The sequence below is a fragment of the Polyodon spathula genome, chromosome 48, assembly GCF_017654505.1.
Source record: "Polyodon spathula isolate WHYD16114869_AA chromosome 48, ASM1765450v1, whole genome shotgun sequence".
NCBI lineage: Eukaryota > Metazoa > Chordata > Actinopteri > Acipenseriformes > Polyodontidae > Polyodon > Polyodon spathula.
Window position 1 is genome coordinate 1,643,028 of NC_054581.1, and position 19,823 is coordinate 1,662,850.

At 48.4% G+C, this 19,823-nt stretch overlaps 1 protein-coding gene across 3 annotated transcripts; it reads left to right on the top strand.

Annotated features, from left to right (window-relative positions):
- The first annotated feature begins 362 nt into the window (after positions 1 to 362).
- On the top strand, positions 363 to 18,272 carry arhgef15a (Rho guanine nucleotide exchange factor (GEF) 15). Of its 3 annotated transcripts, none has more exons than XM_041238151.1 (16): positions 363 to 770; positions 5,609 to 6,130; positions 8,791 to 9,465; positions 9,925 to 9,982; positions 10,496 to 10,551; positions 10,877 to 11,115; positions 12,070 to 12,230; positions 13,229 to 13,381; positions 13,727 to 13,856; positions 14,264 to 14,338; positions 15,154 to 15,246; positions 15,486 to 15,640; positions 15,999 to 16,163; positions 16,438 to 16,523; positions 17,072 to 17,176; positions 17,641 to 18,272. In XM_041238151.1, the coding sequence occupies exons 2-16, from the start codon at positions 5,656 to 5,658 to the stop codon at positions 17,802 to 17,804; spliced, it is 2,790 nt and encodes a 929-aa protein (XP_041094085.1). In that variant the 5' UTR covers positions 363 to 770; positions 5,609 to 5,655; the 3' UTR covers positions 17,805 to 18,272. The 3 variants fall into 3 exon arrangements, with proteins under 3 accessions (XP_041094085.1, XP_041094086.1, XP_041094088.1); XM_041238154.1 differs by lacking the exon at positions 363 to 770 and adding an exon at positions 6,218 to 6,305 and having other exon boundaries at positions 6,041 to 6,130; XM_041238152.1 differs by lacking the exon at positions 5,609 to 6,130.
- Positions 18,273 to 19,823: the final 1,551 nt, after the last annotated feature.

Genomic DNA, 19,823 nt, shown 5'->3' on the forward strand with positions numbered 1-19,823 from the left:
GTTGTGAGGGGTGTTATAATTAATTACAACCCCCGTCTTACATCTGGACTCGGGGCTTGCCGGGTAATAGACAAGCACGGCATACCCCCATCCCAACCCAACCCAACCCAACCCTCTACCTCTCCAAATCCCTCTCTCTATCTCTCTAGGGGGGTATCTCTCTCCGTTGGTTTTGGGTTTGGTTTAGAGATGAGAGGTTGAGGGAGAGAGAATAGAGAGGCGAGGCGGGACGGCCTGCGGGCCCGGTGTTACTCTTTTTTTTTTTTAACAACACACACAACACACACACACACACACACAACACACACACACACACACACACACACACACACAACACACACACACACACACACACACACACACACACACACACACACACAGGGAAGCGATACAGCGCCTGCACCGGGATAGCTGAGCGCAGTTCATTCCCCGTGGGCTGTGCCGCTCTTTACTCTACGAGCACGCCTGCTTCTGGAGCAACGCGATCCCTCGGAAACATAAGGAAGCATCCCCGTGTGGAGGAGCCGTTCTCTTTCTGCAACCCGCCCTCTCTCCGGCTAACAGCAAGCAGAACAGCGCGGCACTCCGGCCGTCTCCGCTCCCGAATCTTCCATGCACATTGCAATATAGTACATTATTATTATTATTATTATTATTATTATTGGTGTGAAGGATTTTGTTTCAGAACGGATGTTTCGAATCGAGCGGAGACCCAGCGCACTTTGATCCGGAGCGCAGTGTATGGCGTCTCTTCATGGCAATGATTGAGGGTAAGTGAAGGAGTGCCTTTGTTGTATTATCTATATTGCAACTTCGCCTCTTTGCGATATGCGTGCTCTATATGAACCGAAAACCAGCCGGAAACATCTGCTTAATCTCTATTGTGTTATTATGCGAATTATGCTGTTCTTTCAAAGGTAACACGAAATTCTCCTGTCAGGTCAGTGCGCTCTGAATAGCTATCACGTTGTTGTTAATAAAACGATGAATAATCCTCTCCCGACACCCCAACCCGAACCTTAAGCCCTTAATCCTATACTGCCGCCATTAATATCAATCAATAAGGCGAGGGCCACCGGCTGTCTGTACAATGTTTGATCCGAATCCACTGTGTTGTCGTTGCTGGTGATGCTGCGGTGGGCTCATGGTGCTGCTGGCGAGAGACTGGCAAAACCAGCAGACACAGAGGGGCGTCCCCACGACCGGGCTTGGGAAACCCTGGGCTGGACCGCTAGAGTGAGGTTGACCTACAGCGCAGGACATGTTTAGGCGCCAGACAGCAGCAGCTTAGGGGTCGTCTCGAAGCGAGTTAACGTCATGAATCTTCACCTGTCCTGCACGTCCGTTCACGGCGTAGGTCTCAATTGTGGAGTTTTGAAAGAAACACGTTCTTAAAGAATTTAAAAAACATCTGGTTTCAGAAAAAAAAAAAAAAAAAGTATCGCATTATTTTGTAAGCTACAACCAGTCACTGAGCTAACTGGACAAGCACTGGTTAAATCATTCTGCACTGGCAAGGTCTGTTGTTACGCACACGACTGGGAAGTGAGACACACTCTTGACCACACAAGCACCCAGTACCTCATTCAGAGTCTGAATCGGAGCCACGGTGTAGTTTCCCTGCTTGACGATCTATGGCTAGACGAAGGGTTCCCAGCCCAGGTCCTGGGGGACCCCCTCTGGCTGCCGGTTTTCATTCTAACTGAACTCTCAATTACTGAACTAAACTCTTCATTAAACTGATCATTAGCTTAATTAGACCTTTGTGATTGTTTTCAGCTCTTAAACAGATTTGAAGTCAGCTCTAACATTGTTTTGATAACAGAGGGCAAGAGATATTTACAGCCGCTCTGTTAAGGAGAAGATCTGTACGCATCATGGTGCGGCACAGAAGACCAATCGAAGGATGACTCAAATCTGTTGTTTACTACATAACAAACACCCGTTTCCATTTAGAAATATCAGGCACTGCTCTTACAACCCTGGCCGAAAGTTTTGCGTCATCTCCCTATAGAATGAACTCGTTCTGCTTCGTAAAGCCGAACGAAACCAGCTGAATTACACACCGCTTTGTTTTATAGAACCGTGAAATGCGGTAAAAACACAGAACTTCTCCAAAGCTAGTCCGACTCTCCCAATCTCCGGGGTTCTCCTTTTCTTCTCATTTTGCTGCGTGTTTCAAAAACGCGAAAGAGAAATGGGTTTGTACCTGTGTCACGGAATATATGTGCCCCCGGGATCGAAGATTCAGGGGTACCGAAGTCTTACCTACAGTAATGCATGAGGACTATGTAGTGCGTGTGTAAAAGAAAGTTAATATTTTAACATGTCTCCCCCCCCCCCCTCTCTCCCCGCTTGCGAAACCAATTTGATTGACTTGTGTAATGCTGAAATTTGCATATTACCCAATTAGCATTACAAATGCCAATCCAAGCACAAAGCGGGCGAGGCTGATTTGCATACAAACTCCAGATTTAGCTGGCCAGTTAACAGTTAGCTAAATGTTGAATCTTGTAACTAGATTTATAAATTATATCTGAATGCGCACATTTAAAGATGTTATTAAAGACATTTAAAAAGATGTTAAAATATGAACGCTTATTTTTTTTTTTTTTTTTTACACGAGTCCCCATAGAGAACAGCCTGCAAGCACAGTTGTCATTCACCAGCATTGCAAAATCTTCGGTTTCCTGCCTGTATTTAAGAGGAAGCGTTTCAGCGATCTGCCAGACGCGCAGGGAATCAGCAAAGCAGTTCTCAACCAAAACCGTGATGCAAACAGTTCAGGGAATTTAAATATATATATACTTCCAGGCTTGTTTCCTCGTTCACTGAGTCAGTCTATATTCTGAGCAGAAACCTGTTCCACCTGCCCTTGTCTCTGTCCAAGGGCAGATAATAGAGTTGCAGTTACGCACGGAGATTACCTGCGTGAGAGAATTGATAGAATATTTCAAAGGTTACACATCGGCGCCGATAGATAATCCTTTACTATCTCAGCAATGTATGCCAGCCACGGTGGTTTCAAAAGCGTTTTTTTGCTGCCGGGGTATATAGTAATAAAGAATACTAATAATAATAAAGACGTTTGTACACTTCGTTCTTATGCTTTTAGATAGGTCTGAGGCAAGCGCACGGGGCATCTGAGCATGCTAGAAATTGTGATCTCTATCAAGGGTTCAAATTGAAATATTATGATGTTCCAAACATTGTTTGCATACAAATGCCCACCCAAGGGGTGTTACTGTAGCCGGACCGTACCCGGCAGACGGGCGAGGTGTTTACACAACACAGCCCGATAGAAAGGTCAGGTGACAGTCGCGGTCACAGCCCGTCTGTAGAGAGGCTGGATTATATGTATTTATTTTTTTGTTGTTGTTACTGTATTGTCATTGTTTTCCGAATCAGCCTTTATCTGGCTTCGAGCTGTGACAGTGTGACCTTTTTTTTTTTTTTTACCTGCTTTAAGAGGGAGACAGAGAGAGGTGTGTCTGATGAAAGGTCACACTGTCACAGGATTGCAGAGAAATGAGGCAGGCTGTTCAGGATTCTCCAGACAAACCCACAGCTGCTCAGAGCCAGGTCAATAGAGATGTACAGAAAACCGAGCTCGGTTTTGGAGCCTCAAAACCCAGAACCACTTTTCACAAACTCCGTAAAATACAGGTTAATGAGTCACAAACGCGTCAATACAAGCGCTTAATCTTTAGCAAGTTCAGCTGAGAAAAACACTATTGTTTCAAACACAAAGACATGCCTGTTTTTGTGTTTTGTTTTTTTTTTTGCTGTGGGATTTTGAAAGCCAGAAACTTTTGCTGTTAAACGTCAATCGGTAGCGAACTGGTGGTAATTGAATGCGAGAGACTGTGGGGAATGTGTGTGTGTGCGTGTGCTTGTGCGTGTGCTTGTGCGTGTGCGTGTGCTTGTGCTGTGCACACTAACACGCACCCGCAACACGCAACACACGCGTTTGTCAAATAGTTTATCATAGTATCGACGTGTCTATTTTAATGCGCGGCTGCGGCTTACTCACGAAGAATTCTTAAAGCGCAACACTCAATTATATATATATATATATATATATATATATATATATATATATATATATATATATATATATATATATATATATAATTAGCTGGAGAACCGCTAATCCAATTACCATGAAACTTGTTATTAACATTATCTGACGCGAGATATTGAGAATATCAGATCCCAGGGATGTCTGTCTGTCCAGCCGTCTGTCTGTCATACTCTTTTGAACCACTTTTCCAGCTGTGAAACACTGCACTGCTAATTTTTATTCATGCCGTCGGTAGTGTTGGTAATACGTCGTGGCCATCGGCTGTTACCTCACGATTCACAGCGGCAGGTGCATTTTTCATCAGAGCAATTACAGGTTCCGCAGGAACATTACATGACACGCGTTTTGAATTTTGAAATATGAAAAGGTTTCAGTGATTCATTACGACCTGAAAGGTATATAAATAACCGTAGGCAAGGCAAGGCACATGATCGAACGAGGAAGCAGCTGCGGAAAATGTTCTTCGGTTCTTAGTTTACTTAAAAGAGGATCAAATCTACCTAGTGTCGGGGATTTACGCGTTACTGTAATCTGACTGCATTTGTCGGTAATTTGTAACTGTAATCCGATTGCATTTGTCAGTAATTTGTAACTGTAAACCGATTGCATTTTTCAGTAATTTGTAACTGTAAACCGATTGCATTCCTCAGTAATTTGTAACTGTAATCCGATTGCATTTGTCAGTAATTTGTAACTGTAGTGCGGTTACATTTTTCAGTAACTTGTAACTGTAGTGCGGTTACATTTTTCAGTAGCTTGTAACAGTAATCCGATTACAAAAAAATGACCTGCTAATTTTTAGACACATTTAAATAAAGGACTGCGGCGGGAACGCGTAAAAACAGAGCTTCAGCAGCGGCCCGCGTCACGCCAACGCGCTTTGCAGATCATCTCCCTGGCGCGTCCGGACAAGGGAAGGACTGGGTTCCATAGCCGGGTCTTCAGAGAATATTTCCAGCTGCAGCCACACCAAACCGAAAACAATATCTCTGTAATGTGAACTATCTGTAGCTGTAAGCAGTTTCAATAGACATTCTTACTGCTGTTTTCTTTATTAATATTGTGGTTCCACTTCTCAAACAATAGGTTCCTTTGTGTGGATATGGAAGGGGTACCGCAATAAACTTATAGAACAAATAAACTGCAGCTATTGACCTTCGTTGAATGCTTGAATGGAATTGATCTTTGATATAGGGAACCAGCCAGCCTGTGTCTCATCACCTGACACAGGTAATCTGTATATAGAGAGGAACAATTTCACTGCTTAACATTTGCAAAAAGGGGCATTTTTCAGATAAGCAGGTAAGGAAATGTATTCAGAGCAGCCAGTAGCCTAATTCTGCACAATGGCTGTGTGTGTTACAATGGACAACACATTGCACAGTAATAAAAAAGCACAGGGAGGCATTGGAAATCGTATTAAAAACGACCATGCAAATTGACTGCTGTAACCTTCTATAAGGGCTGTCTGGCCACTTTATTAGGACTTGTACTTCTTTTTCAAAACGGCCTCTTTTCCTACAGGAGGTAAAGATGCCTGACCTCGCGCTGACCTCTCTGTAGAAGCCAGGATGTCTGTCGCTAAGTCTATGCCCCTCCCCCAGCCACACCCCGGCGAGAGGCGGTCCCTCCCCCCTGTCAAACCAAAACCAGCCGTCCCGTGCAAACCGAGCCTCTCCCGCTCCCCTGAGAACGGACCGAGAGAGCCAGCCCTGCCCCTCCTCCCGAGTGAGACACGGCCTCCCCTAACAGTCAGCTGTGCCGGCGTGAGGCGAGCGGGGGAGCGAGAGAGCACCGGGAAGGTGCAGAGGATTCTGAATCAGTTCAGACAGCAGGAGAAGGAGAACGTCGTGAAGAACGCTGGGAAATGTCCCCCTCCCGTTTCCGCCAAGCCCCCCAAACTGCTCAGGGGGGCCTGTGCCCCCCCCTCGGAGCCCCCCGCCCCACAGCCAGCGCAGGAAATGTCCTCCCTCCCTGCCAAAGAGAAAAGGAAAGAGCAGGGGGAGTGTGAGGCGTCGCCAGGGAGGGAGGTACATGACAAACCAGGTACCCCCGTCTTTCCTTTCCCTTTCTCTCATTCCTTTTTCGTTCTTTATTAATTTTTTTTTAACACACCTTATCTTTTTATGACAGTCATAGTGAGCCAATAAACTAGAGATAGAAAGAAAGGTGTGACAGACTCAGGACAGAGGGAAGGAGACTCTTCTTCACACAGAGAGTGGTGAGGAGATGGAATGGGTTCCCTAGTCATGTTGTTGAAGGAGACTCTTCTTCACACAGAGAGTGGTGAGGGGATGGAATGGGTTACCTAGTCATGTTGTTGAAGGAGACTCTTCTTCACACAGAGAGTGGTGAGGGGATGGAATGGGTTACCTAGTCATGTTGTTGAAGGAGACTCTTCTTCACACAGAGAGTGGTGAGGGGATGGAATGGGTTCCCTAGTCATGTTGTTGAAGGAGACTCTTCTTCACACAGAGAGTGGTGAGGGGATGGAATGGGTTCCCTAGTCATGTTGTTGAAGGAGACTCTTCTTCACACAGAGAGTGGTGAGGGGGTGGAATGGGTTACCTAGTCATGTTGTTGAAGGAGACTCTTCTTCACACAGAGAGTGGTGAGGGGATGGAATGGGTTACCTAGTCATGTTGTTGAAGGAGACTCTTCTTCACACAGAGAGTGGTGAGGGGATGGAATGGGTTACCTAGTCATGTTGTTGAAGGAGACTCTTCTTCACACAGAGAGTGGTGAGGGGGTGGAATGGGTTACCTAGTCATGTTGCTGAAGGAGACTCTTCTTCACACAGAGAGTGGTGAGGGGATGGAATGGGTTACCTAGTCATGTTGTTGAAGGAGACTCTTCTTCACACAGAGAGTGGTGAGGGGATGGAATGGGTTACCTAGTCATGTTGTTGAAGGAGACTCTTCTTCACACAGAGAGTGGTGAGGGGATGGAATGGGTTACCTAGTCATGTTGTTGAAGGAGACTCTTCTTCACACAGAGAGTGGTGAGGGGATGGAATGGGTTACCTAGTCATGTTGCTGAAGGAGACTCTTCTTCACACAGAGAGTGGTGAGGGGATGGACTACCGAGAGAGGGAAGGGGGTCAGGGAATGCTAATCACTACGGACTTAGTATCCGAGAAGGGATGTGTCTCGGTCACACAGAGGAGCTGATCATCCACTATCACCTGCCTCCCTCCCTCCCAGTCCCTCCTCAGCTCCACTAGAGCCACACTGCCTCCCTCCCTCCCAGTCCTCTCTCAGCTCCACTAGAGCCACACTGCCTCCCTCCCTCCCAGCCCCTCCTCAGCTCCACTAGAGCCACACAGTCCCTCCTCAGCTAGAGCCAAACTCCCTCCCTCCCAGTCCCTCCTCAGCTCCACTAGAGCCACACTGCCTCCCTCCCTGTCCTCCCAGCTCCACTAGAGCAGCTCTGCCTCCCTCCCTCCCTGCCCTCCTCAGCTCCACTAGAGCCACACTGCCTCCCTCCCTCCCAGTCCCTCCTCACCTCCGCTAGAGCCACACTGCTTCCCTCCCTCCCAGTCCCTCCTCAGCTCCACTAGCGCCACACTGCTTCCCTCCCTCCCAGTCCCTCCTCAGCTCCACTAGAGCCACACTGCTTCCCTCCCTCCCAGTCCCTCCTCAGCTCCACTAGCCACAGCCACCCTCAGCTCCACTAGAGCCACACTGCTTCCCTCCCAGTCCCTCCTCAGCTCCACTAGAGCCACACTGCCTCCCTCCCTCCCAGTCCCTCCTCAGCTCCACTAGAGCCACACTGCCTCCCTCCCTCCCAGTCCCTCCTCAGCTCCACTAGAGCCACACTGCCTCCCTCCCTCCCAGTCCCTCCTCAGCTCCACTAGAGCCACACTGCTTCCCTCCCTCCCAGTCCCTCCTCAGCTCCACTAGAGCCACACTGCCTCCCTCCCTCCCAGTCCCTCCTCAGCTCCACTAGAGCCACACTGCCTCCCTCCCTCCCAGCTCCGTTAGAGCCACACTGCTTCCCTCCCAGTCCCTCCTCAGCTCCACTAGAGCCACACTGCTTCCCCCCTCCCAGTCCCTCCTCAGCTCCACTAGAGCCACACTGCCTCCCTCCCTCCCAGTCCCTCCTCAGCTCCGCTAGAGCCACACTGCCTCTCTCCCTCCCAGTCCCTCCTCAGCTCCACTAGAGCCACACTGCCTCCCTCCCTCCCAGTCCCTCCTCAGCTCCACTAGAGCCACACTGCTTCCCTCCCTCCCAGTCCCTCCTCAGCTCCACTAGAGCCACACTGCCTCCCTCCCTCCCAGTCCCTCCTCAGCTCCACTAGAGCCACACTGCTTCCCTCCCTCCCAGTCCCTCCTCAGCTCCACTAGAGCCACACTGCCTCCCTCCCTCCCAGTCCCTCCTCAGCTCCACTAGAGCCACACTGCCTCCCTCCCTCCCAGTCCCTCCTCAGCTCCACTAGAGCCACACTGCTTCACTCCCTCCCAGTCCCTCCTCAGCTCCACTAGAGCCACACTGCCTCCCTCCCTCTTAATCTCTCAACTCTAAACAACAGAAACTTTATTTAAATTGCTGTCTGCTCAGATGTCTGAAACTACACAGTGGAAAGTTGCCACGGTAACCAAGTAAATCAAAACAGGAAGTCTCTCCCGGTTGTGTTTCTGTTTCCTGTTTCCCCTTATAATAATTAAAAAAACAAAATAACAATAAATTGTGTTTTTAATCTTTAGACCTGGATGGGAAGGAAGCAAAACGGCAGCAACTTCAGCCAAACAGCTGCAGCGTGGAGGCAGGCAGATCTCTGTTTCCCCCCGGTGGCTGCCGGAGGGACTGCTCTTGTCTGTGTCACCAGAAGCGGGCTGGAATGATTCTCGTGTGGGTGCCAGCGGGAGAGTCCTGGGGAGAGGAGGAAGAGAGGGACACAGACTCCTTCTCAGAGGGGGAGACCCAACTGGTCCAGGATAGCCCAGCTGGGGGTCAGTCCGGCTCCCAGAGTTCCCAGCCCTCTTCGAGAACAGAGACCCCCAACTCACCCGCAGCGGAGGATACTGTCTACAAATCGACCATCGAAACCCGTAGGCCTGAGGTCGCCCCGGAAACGGTTCTAAAGCCTCCCAGGAAAGGCAAGCAGCCCCCCCAGGCTACCTCGTCAACAGAGAGAGAGGTGGAGGAGGAGGAGGAGGAGGAGGAGGAGGAGGCGCCCCCCCCCGCACTCCCTCCCAGACTGCCCCGCAAGCCCCCCTGGCCAGACTCGGCGCCACACGGTGGCCAGGGAGCGGTACTGCAGGCGGAGGGACGGCAATCTCTCAATCTCACCCCCAGCAGCCCCGCTGTGGTCAGGCGACCCTGCTCCCCGAGTCCAGAGGAAGGGGTCCCATCTTCACTGTCCCGGGACCCCTCTAAAGGTACGGGAGCGATTCCCTTCTGACATGACATCCTCGGCAGAATCTGTGAGAAGTTTTCTGTGCCGTGTTCTTTACTTTTCCTTCTGCACAGCTGAAGAATGGATTTGTGTCCAAAACGTCCCAAAAGAAATTATGTCGGAAATGACTTAAACCTTTAGTGTACAATGCGAAAAATAAATTGATCAGACTCCGTAACTACGATGCCTGTGAGTCGAAATAGGCAGAAATAACAGATCATTACATCATATAGTAACATCACAAACATTAATAGATTTTAATAGAAATAAGCGAGTGTGGTTACCATGGCATCAAAAGCCTAGAATTACCTCCTCTGTTTGTTTTCAAGCAGGCTGATAAAGACGTGTTAAACAGACCGAAAATTTGGGAAGCAGAGCAAAAACTTTACACATATATACATATATTGCTATGTTATGAGCTTACGTTCTGTATTTCCTGCAGATCAGCGGGATGAGATCGACAGTCACTGGGACAAACTTGATGATATAAAGGACATCAGGTAAACATTTCCAAACACGTAGCCCCCTACTGCTGCATGTAGGACCCCGATTCGGAGCTCGAGGTGGGAAGCAGGTTTCTCTCCAGTTTCTGTAGGATCTCTAGAAAGCGTTTTAGTTGCTTTAGTTGTGTGTGGTGTTTGAGCTAACTGGCAATGCTTGTGTGAGAACGCTATGAACCCAAGAGGGAGACACAAGATCAGAGTTTAAACTCCTAGTATCTCTATTATTAACGAGTCATTTAGCAGACGCTGTTATCCAAAGCGACTTACAGAGACTAGGGGGGTGAACTCTGCATCATCAACAACTGCTGCTGCTGCTGCAGAGTCTCTTCCAATAGGAGCTTGTTTGTTTTGCGTCTCGTCTGAAGGACGGAGCACAAGGAGGTTCAGTGACTCGCTCAGGGTCTCACACACAGGGAGTCAGCGGCTGAGCCGGGATTTGAACCTCCCTTTCTTTAACCACTGGACCAACAAGCCTCTCTCTCTCTCTCTCTCTCTCTCTCTCTCTCTCAGTGAGCCGATTCTAACTCGTCGGGTGTCGATAGATTGGGAGGCCAAACTGCAGGATGGTAAGGTGAAAAATCGATCCCATCGGAGGACACAAGGCATTTACTGGGACTGTGTGTCTTTTTAAGGTTTTATGTTCAATTTAAAATGGCGTTCCAACATTAAGGGATTCAATCAACTGAAATTTCTTTTGGTTGATTGGTGGGGTGGGTGGTTACCATGGGTAGTTGGGTGGGTGGTTGGTTGGTTTTTTAACTGACCCTATGCCTTTGTATGATGTTACCGGTCATTCTGAATGAACAATATGTTCCAAAACTAACAAAGGCAACTGCTTCGTCGCTGATTGGAAGTGAGGGAAGGACAGCTGTTCTGTTTGCTTCCCCACAGAGCCGCTGTACCAGACCTACCGGGAGTCGGTCATCTCCAAGGAGATCAGGCGGCAGTCTGTGTCCCGCAACCTCAGCAAGACCAGCTGGGACTACAGCAGCGAGCCCTGGAGCCAGGGGCCTCCTCGGGGCCAGGTCCGGACGGGGCCCCCTCAGAGCTCCCTGTGGCAGGAGCTGCAGTCCGTCCGGGAGAGCGGGGTGCTGGCGGAGCTCACCCTCGCAGAGTGCAAATTCCAGGAGGTGAGGAGGGCCACCAGGGGGCAGTATTTGAATGGCTCTGAAACAAGAGCAGCGTACAGCTGTGACCAAAAGTTTTGTCCCCTGTAGATTGAACTGATTCTGCTTCATAAAGTCGAATGAAACCTGCTGAATAATGTTAACATATTGAATTGCACACCGCTTTGTAATTTCCCCTCATATATACTTAACGAAAGAACTGACAAAAATGGAGAAATTTCCAGATCTAACATGAAATACTGCTGTGGTACTATTATGGCTTCAGGTAGACTTTTGCGAGATCATTTAGCAGGGGTTGCATGAGGATAAATAAAAGATCTCAATGATGTTAATTTGTCACAGAATGGAAGTTTCTTTTAGTATTTTTATTTCCAGGATGATCCAGTGTTTAAGCCGGTCTTGGTCGATCATTACTTTGTCAGGATCAATTGAGAGAGACTTTTTGTATAAGCCACGGCTCTCTCTGAAACCATTCTCCGGCCCCCAGTTTGGGAACCCCCCCCACAGACTATTTCACTTCTAATTTCTTTCTAACCTGTGTCTCTGTGTCACCCCTCTCCCTCTCCCTCTCTCCTCTTCTCTCCCTCTCCTCCTCTCTCCCCTTCTCTCCCTCTCCCCCGCCACCCTCTCTCCTTTCCTCTCCCTCTCCCTCTCTGCTCTCTCCTCCTCTCCCCCTCTTTCCCCTTCTCTCCCTCTCCACCCTCTCTCCTCCCCCTCCCTCTCTCCCCTTCTCTCCCTCCCTCTCTCCACTTCTCTCCCTCTCCCCCTCTCTCCTCTCCCTCTCCCTCTCTCCCCTTCTCTCCCTCTCCCCCTCTCTCCTCTCCCTCTCCACCCTCTCTCCTTCCCCTCTCCTCTCCCTCTCCCTCCCTCTTCCCTCCTCTCTCTCCTCTCTCTCTCTCTCTCTCTCCCTCCTCTCTCTCCCTCTCTCTCCCCCCTCCCCTCTCTGCGGTGTTTCAGAGCATGTTCGAGGTCCTGACGTCCGAAGCCTCGTACCTGCGCTCTCTTAGCGTGCTGACAGATCACTTCCTGGGCTCGCGGGAGCTCAGCGACACCATCATCATCCGCGAGAGGAAGATCCTCTTCTCCAACATCACCCGGGTCAAGGAGGTCAGCGAGAGGTCAGTGACGAGTGCCCCACACGCCCGCACGCGCTCCCGGGAGCACGCGGACTGATGATGTTATGTCAAGTAGGGTCTTCTGTTGTTTTGATCCTTATTCATGGCATTTCATGTTGTTTGCTGTGGTGCTGGTGTAGTGAATGCCAGGTCATTGGAAATGAGAATTTGTTCTCAATTGACTCATTCTGGCTACATAAAAGTTTTGATTGACTTAATCTAACCATCTCTGAGACAGCATTGACTTTATCTCTGGTCCAACTGGGAGCTTTAGATGACAAGCCTTTAAGAGGACTTGTATCCAATCACAGCAGTCCCTCGGTTGAAGCCCCGCCCTCTCCCTAAGTCCTCTAAGGGATCTATACTCACCCCAAACAAAATGTCTTAAAATCTGTGCAACCAGACTAATGCCAGGGCTTAAAGGACTAAACTGTTAAAATAAGATGAAAGAACCAAATCTATTTAGCTTATTGGAAAGAAGAATCAGGGAGGACTTGATTGACATCTTTAACATCTCAAAACGCATTGACTTAGTTAGCCCAAACCAATACAGAAACCAGAGGACACAGCTGGAAAGTGGTGAGGGGATGGAATGGGTTACCTAGTCATGTTGTTGAAGGAGACTCTTCTTCACACAGAGAGTGGTGAGGGGGTGGAATGGGTTACCTAGTCATGCTGCTGAAGGAGACTCTTCTTCTTCCTTTAAGACCCGACTTGGCAAGGTTCTGAGATCAATCAACAGCTGGGACCTGGTTAGCGCTGACGGGCTGACAGGCCGTTGAGTTATTCTGGGCTGATAGGTTGGAGTCTGTCTGTTTGCACATGTACGGCACGTCACACCTACATTTCTGCGTACGTCTGGAGAGATTAGCGATCAATATATTTCATTGTCATTTCCTATTCTGCGCATACCGTCAATGTTTGGATAAGTGGGAGGCTGATTTCTGTCCCTGGAGTGCTTTCCCCGGTCGTGATCCCATCTCTCCCGGCGTTCCTGGCAGGTTCCTGAAGGATCTGGAGGAGAGGGTGGAGGAGAGCCTTGTGATCTCGGATGTTTGTGATATTATCCATTACCACGCCCAGCACCACTTCCCAGTGTATGTTGACTACGTGAGGAACCAAATCTACCAGGAGAAGACCTACAGCGCCCTCATGTGAGTGCTGACTGTATTGCAGGGGGGTCCACCCCTTCTCCCAATGACATTAGCATTCACTCCGCGGAAACAGAGTTACTTTCATTTCAAACAACACTTTGCTTTTCTCTTAAAGAAGAAAAGAATAAAGACTGAATTCACTGGGGTTTTTGGGGAGGGTTGTTTTTGATATTTCTGCTTTGACTTTTAAGTGGACAGAACTGTAATGTGTCTCGGTTCCTCTCCCTCTCTCCTACCTCTCTATCCCTCCTCTATCTTCCCTTTCTCCCTCTCTTCCCCCTTGTCCCTCTCTCTCTCTGCCCCCCTCTCTCTGACCCCGTCCCTCCTCCCCTCTCTCTATCTCAGGGAGACGAATGTTCAGTTTGCCTCAGTGATCACTCGTCTGCAGGAGTCCCCACAGTGCCAGCGGCTGCCCTTCATATCCTTCCTGCTGCTTCCCTTCCAGAGAATCACCCGCATCAGGATGCTGGTGGAGGTAACTGGCCTCGACGCCACTCCCAATCAGTCTGGGCTCGGTTTATGAAGGGGAGATAGGAGGCTGATCCAGTGGTTAGAGAAAGGGACTTGCTACCAGGAGGTTCAAATCCCAGCTCAGCCACTGACTCCCTGTGTGTGGGACCCTGAGCAAGTCACTGAACCTCCTTGTGCTCCGTCCTTCGGATGAGACGCCAAACAAACGAGGTCCTATTGGAAGAGACTCTGCAGCAGCAGCAGCAGTTGTTGATGATGCAGGGTTCACCCCCCTAGTCTCTGGAAGTCGTTTTGGATAAATGACTAAATGACTAATTACTAATTAATAGACTGAGCTGCTGTGGGTTGGTAGAATTTCACTCAAGGCAGCAGATACAGCATTTTGCTGACCCTGTCTTGTTTTTTTAACAGAATATCTTGAAGAGGACAGAGGAGGGGACGAGGAAAGAGCAGACTGCTTCCAAAGCCCTGGTCTCTGTGTCCAAGGTAAGGGAGCTGCAGAGAGGGTCGCTGCTGTTTTATAATCTTCTGGATTAGGGGCTGTCTAGAGTGATGATGCGATCCACGCAGCGTTATACAACTGGGAGCCGCACCATTGCAAACAGCCTACCAGAAACGGGTAGAGATCAAACACGATCTCATGGTTATAAAATACATTTACCAGAGCTTACCCTGGTTTGTCATGTTTTTTATATGCTTTACCAGACCTCTCTGTGCTTTACAATGCTTCCCTATGCTTTACCAGACCTCTCTGTGCTTTGCAATGCTTCCCTATGCTTTACCAGACCTCTCTGTGCTTTACAATGCTTCCCTGTGCTTTACCAGACCTCTCTGTGCTTTGCAATGCTTCCCTATGCTTTACCAGACCTCTCTGTGCTTTACAATGCTTCCCTGTGCTTTACCAGACCTCTCTGTGCTTTACAATGCTTTCCTATGCTTTACCACACCTCTCTGTGCTTTACAATGCTTCCCTATGCTTTACAGTGCTTCCCTATGCTTTACCAGACCTCTCTGTGCTTTACAATGCTTCCCTATGCTTTACCAGACCTCTCTGTGCTTTACAATGCTTCCCTATGCTTTACCAGACCTCTCTGTGCTTTACAGTGCTTCCCTATGCTTTACCAGACCTCTCTGTGCTTTACAATGCTTCCCTATGCTTTACCAGACCTCTCTGTGCTTTACAATGCTTCCCTGTGCTTTACCAGACCTCTCTGTGCTTTACATAGCTTAGCTCTATCATGCATTCACTATTACACTTTACCATACTTTGTTTTTTTATTTTAAATATCTCCCCACCCCAGATCATCGCGGAGTGCAACAGCGAGGTGGGGAAGATGAAACAGGTGGAGGAGCTGATCCACATCGCCAAGAGGGTGGAGTTCGACAAGCTGAAAGTAAGCGGGGTCCAGCAACACTGCTGCACTGCGGTCAAGCAGCTCGCCCTCAGCCAGCCAGCCTCCACAACCACGAAAGGGTTAAACGACTTCCATCTTCAGCCCGTCGTTCTGTATTACAAAACGAGATAAAAGAGGAACAGACGGCACGCTAAGGAGCTGAAAGGTTTTACAGGACGAAAATAAAGCGTGGGCGTCTCTTTGCCTGATGCCCGCTCTTCTTGTCTGTTTGTCCGCAGGCCCTGCCTCTCATCTCTCAGACCCGGTACCTGGAGAAGCGAGGGGAGTTGTCGGAGGTGGTGAGGGGGGGCACCGTGTTCAGCTCCAGGCCCAGGTTCAGCCCAGTCTACCTCTTCCTCTTCAATGACCTACTTCTCATCACCAACAAGAAGAGGTGAGGGCCAGGGGAATGGAGCTTCCACAGGTCTGGCCAAAGGCTTAGCACCGCTGAGAATTGTAGGAGAGAGACCATTTACATTTAGACATTTTATTTAATGTCATGTAATCAAAAACTACAAAATGATATCGCAAAAGGGCAACCGGAAGCCATAATAGCAGTATTTCAGTTTTTCAATTTTAAATACTACTACTCTACTAATAATAATAATAAAGCATATTTCAACTCGTAAATTTGTCAAAACGTTTGTCATTGAATTCAAGTTTCATGTAGTATTTCTAAACTAATCTCTGTTAAGTGTTGAATACTGTTTTGATGTTTCTTGTTTTTGTTTTCTCTCTCTGTCGCCTCCTAGTGGTGACCGCTATGTGGCGGTTGATCATGCCCATCGATCTCTGGTTCAGGTTCAGTCCAATAAGGAGGCGTCTCTGGGCGCCGGGCTGGATCACTGCTTCTACTTGACCCTACTGGAGAACCACCAGGGCAAGATGATGGAACGTCTTCTGAAAGCACCCAACCAGTCAGTATCCCCTCAAACCCCAACCATAACCCCAAACCCAACCCCAACCCCAACCCCAAACCCCAACCCAAACCCAAACCCAAACCCAAACCCAACCCCCACCCCTAACCCCAACCAGTCAGTATCCCCTTCAATCCAACCCCAACTCCATGCTCATAGCAGAGGCAGTGTGATGCGATTCTTGTGCACTGTGCAGGCGGTCCTGTATTAGTGAATGTAATAAATCCAGATTTTTGGTCTCTGCAACACCTGATTGTTCCGGTTTGCTCCCCAGATCGGATATGCATCGCTGGATGGCAGCGTTCCCTAATCCTGGTGATCCAGAGAAATGCAATGATGAGACTATTTACGAGGACTGGGGTGAGTAAAACACAGACTGTCCCATACTGTCCTGTACTAACATAGCACAGACTCTGCCATAAAGTCCTCTGAAGTGTCTTTATAATATACAGCACTAGACCCTGATATTGATGAGATCCAGCCCTCTGAAATGTCTTTATAATATACAGCACTAGACCCTGATATTGATGAGATCCAGCCCTCTGAAATGTCTTTATAATATACAGCACTAGACCCTGATATTGATGAGATCCAGCCCTCTGAAATGTCTTTATAATATACAGCACTAGACCCTGATATTGATGAGATCCAGCCCTCTGAAATGTCTTTATAATATACAGCACTAGACCCTGATATTGATGAGATCCAGCCCTCTGAAATGTCTTTATAATATGTAGCACTAGACCCTGATATTGATGAGATCCAGCCCTCTGAAATGTCTTTATAATATACAGCACTAGACCCTGATATTGATGAGATCCAGCCCTCTGAAATGTCTTTATAATATATAGCAGATCTTGATAAGGATATGTAGGGTACTATAGCATAACTCTCTCTCCCTCTCTCAGACTGTCCACAGGTTCAGTGTATCGAGGCATACTCAGCCCAGCAGGCTGACGAGTTGAGTCTGGAGCGCACCGATGTCGTCAATGTGCTGAGGAAGACGACAGAAGGTTAGCGAGCAGGCCTGACTCAACGATAGCAGAGGAAAACACAAACACATTCTGGGATCCTTGTTATAGACCCAGTAAATCCATGCATTTCTGACTCTCTTGTTCTACACTCTGTCCCCTCCTCCTCCTCTCCTTGTCTATCTCCCCTACCCTTTCTACCTCTCCCCCTCCCTTACTCCCCACCTTCTCTCTCTCCCTGTCTATCTCCCCTACCCTTCCTCCCCACCTCCTCCTCTCCCTCTCCCCCTTCCCTTCTCCACCTCCTTCTCTCCCTCTCCCCAATTCCTCCTTCTCTCCTTCTCCTCTCTCCCCACCTCTCCTTCTCTCTCTCCTTCTCTTTCCTCCTCTCCCTGTCTATCTTCCCTACCCCTTCTCTCCCCACCTCTCCTTCTCTCTCCCCACCTCCCCCTTCTCCACCTCTCCCTCTGCTTCTCTCTCACTCCTCCCTCCCCTCCTCCCTGCAGGTTGGTGTGAAGGGATTCGCCTGACTGACGGTCAGAAGGGCTGGTTCCCGGGCAGCATTGTCCAGGAGATCACCAACGAGCACGTGCGCCGGCGGAACCTCCGCGAGCGCTACCGGGTCATTCAGGCAGCCGAGCAGCTGACCAAGAGCAGGACCATCTCCTAGCGGACAGAGCTGGGCACTGCGCCAACGCACCCAGCCCCTCCCTGCGCATTCTACAGGGCAGCACACACATACCGTAATGAGTAACAGCTCTCTGCTGCAATCCACTTGCCAGCTCTTTCTTAAAGGACTGGGACAGGAAGCTGACGTAGCAGGCTCTCGGTTGGCAGGTGCTTCCTCAATGTTTCTAAAAGTTACACAGCCGTGCTTTTACTAGGGGAGACCCTCGGGGAACCCTGCGCTCCCCTGACTATGTGACTCCCCCCTGCACAAAACGCGGCCGTGCTTTTACTAGGGGAGACCCTCGGGGACCCCTGCACTCCCCTGACTGTGTGACTCCCCCCTGCACAAAACGCGGCCGTGCCTTTACTAGGGGAGACCCTTGGGGACCCCTACGCTCCCCTGACTGTGTGACTCCCCCCTTCACAAAACGCGGCCGTGCCTTTACTAGGGGAGACCCTCGGGGACCCCTGCGCCATTCAGCCCATCTTGTTTGTTTGGTCGTTAGCAGCTTATTGATCCCAGAATCTCATCAAGCAGCTTCTTGAAGGATCCCAGGGTGTCGACTTCAACAACATTACTGGGGAGTTGGTTCCAGACCCTCACGATTCTCTGTGTAAAAAAAGTGCCTCCTATTTTCTGTTCTGAATGCCCCTTTATCTAATCTCCATTTGTGACCCCAGGTCAAAAAAGTCCCTTGGGTCGACACTGTCAATACTTTTCAGATCGCTGCGTAGTCTTCTTTGTTCAAGACTGAATAGATTCAATTCTTTTAGCCTGCCTGTATAAGCCATGCCTTTTAAACCCAGAATAATTCTGATTCTGCACTCTTTCTAGAACGGCAATATCCTTTTTGTAGAGAGGTGACCAGAACTGAACACAATACTTGAAGCTTTGGCTTCCAGCAGTATGCTTGGTGCAGGACTAAGATGATTGAATGCACAGACTGATCGAGATTATAATATTATTTAGTATTTAGCAGTTTGACCCATCCCTGACTTTACTGTGAGTTTAAATCAGACACACCTGAGCTTTAGACTGTGGCTAATCAAGCTGGTAGTAAAACCTGGAAGGAGTCTTATTCCCATCCCTGTATGATCCTATCCATGCTGTACTGAGCCACGCTTTATTTTGGAACTTCATTTTAATTAACTGGCCTGGGAACAAATTCACGAGTGTTAAATTAATGTAGAGCAAACCTGTTTATAAACCAATAGGAAGAAGATCAGATCGTTACACAGCTGTGTTTGATCAGTTCTTGTCATTGAAATGGTGTCTATTTAAAATATACTTTTCAAGCACTGAAGAGATCAGCTTTTACAAAACTGAAACTGCCCTTAAAATTAAGTGTGACGCATAGCTGTTTTAGTACCGTAGCTGTGTGTGTGTGTGTGTGTATATACAGTGTGTGTTTTGAGTAAGGAAATATAATCCATCTTAATGTTACTCTAAATGCAATCTGTTCATTTCAACCCTTTTTTTAAAATAAATGCGCTGAACTGTAGATATCTTTGCAGGGGAGTGAGTAAGAATTTGATACAGAAAATAAAATTCTCGGCATTGAGTGTTTGTTTTTGTTTTGTTTTTTTTTACAAAAAATGTTTTTTTTCTCCAGACACACCTGGTCAAGCTGGTAGTAAAGCCTGGAATGGGTGACACTGCCATGCAACAGGAGTCTCAGTCCATTCCTGTTACTACTTTGCAATCTGTCTCACAAGTGCAATCCTAACCCGTTTATTTTCATTTTATTTATTCTTTTTGGGAAAAAAAAGGCCGTGTGAGCTATAATTAGCTCGTTTTAAAAACTGCAAATTACAAAAACACGGAACACACGTTTTACAAAAAACTCCACACATCAAACACGCCCACAGGGCTTCTTCAGACAGTGGAAGCACACATTTTGAATTTGACGATGGGAAGTCTCTGGATTCCCCATTTGTAGGTCATTTTTAGGGAAGTCTCCGGATTTCCCATTTTTAGGTCAAAAAAGTCCCTTGGGTCGACACTGTCAATACTTTTTAG

What these genes read in the sequence shown, in the direction of transcription:
- arhgef15a (XM_041238151.1), top strand. Translation starts at nt 5,656, where the DNA reads ATGTCTGTCGCTAAGTCTATGCCCCTCCCCCAGCCACACCCCGGCGAG. An exon ending in GCATCAGGATGCTGGTGGAG is followed by an intron (nt 13,857 to 14,263) that starts GTAACTGGCCTC and finishes TTTTTTTAACAG; the next exon opens with AATATCTTGAAGAGGACAGA. An exon ending in TGGAGTTCGACAAGCTGAAA is followed by an intron (nt 15,247 to 15,485) that starts GTAAGCGGGGTC and finishes GTTTGTCCGCAG; the next exon opens with GCCCTGCCTCTCATCTCTCA.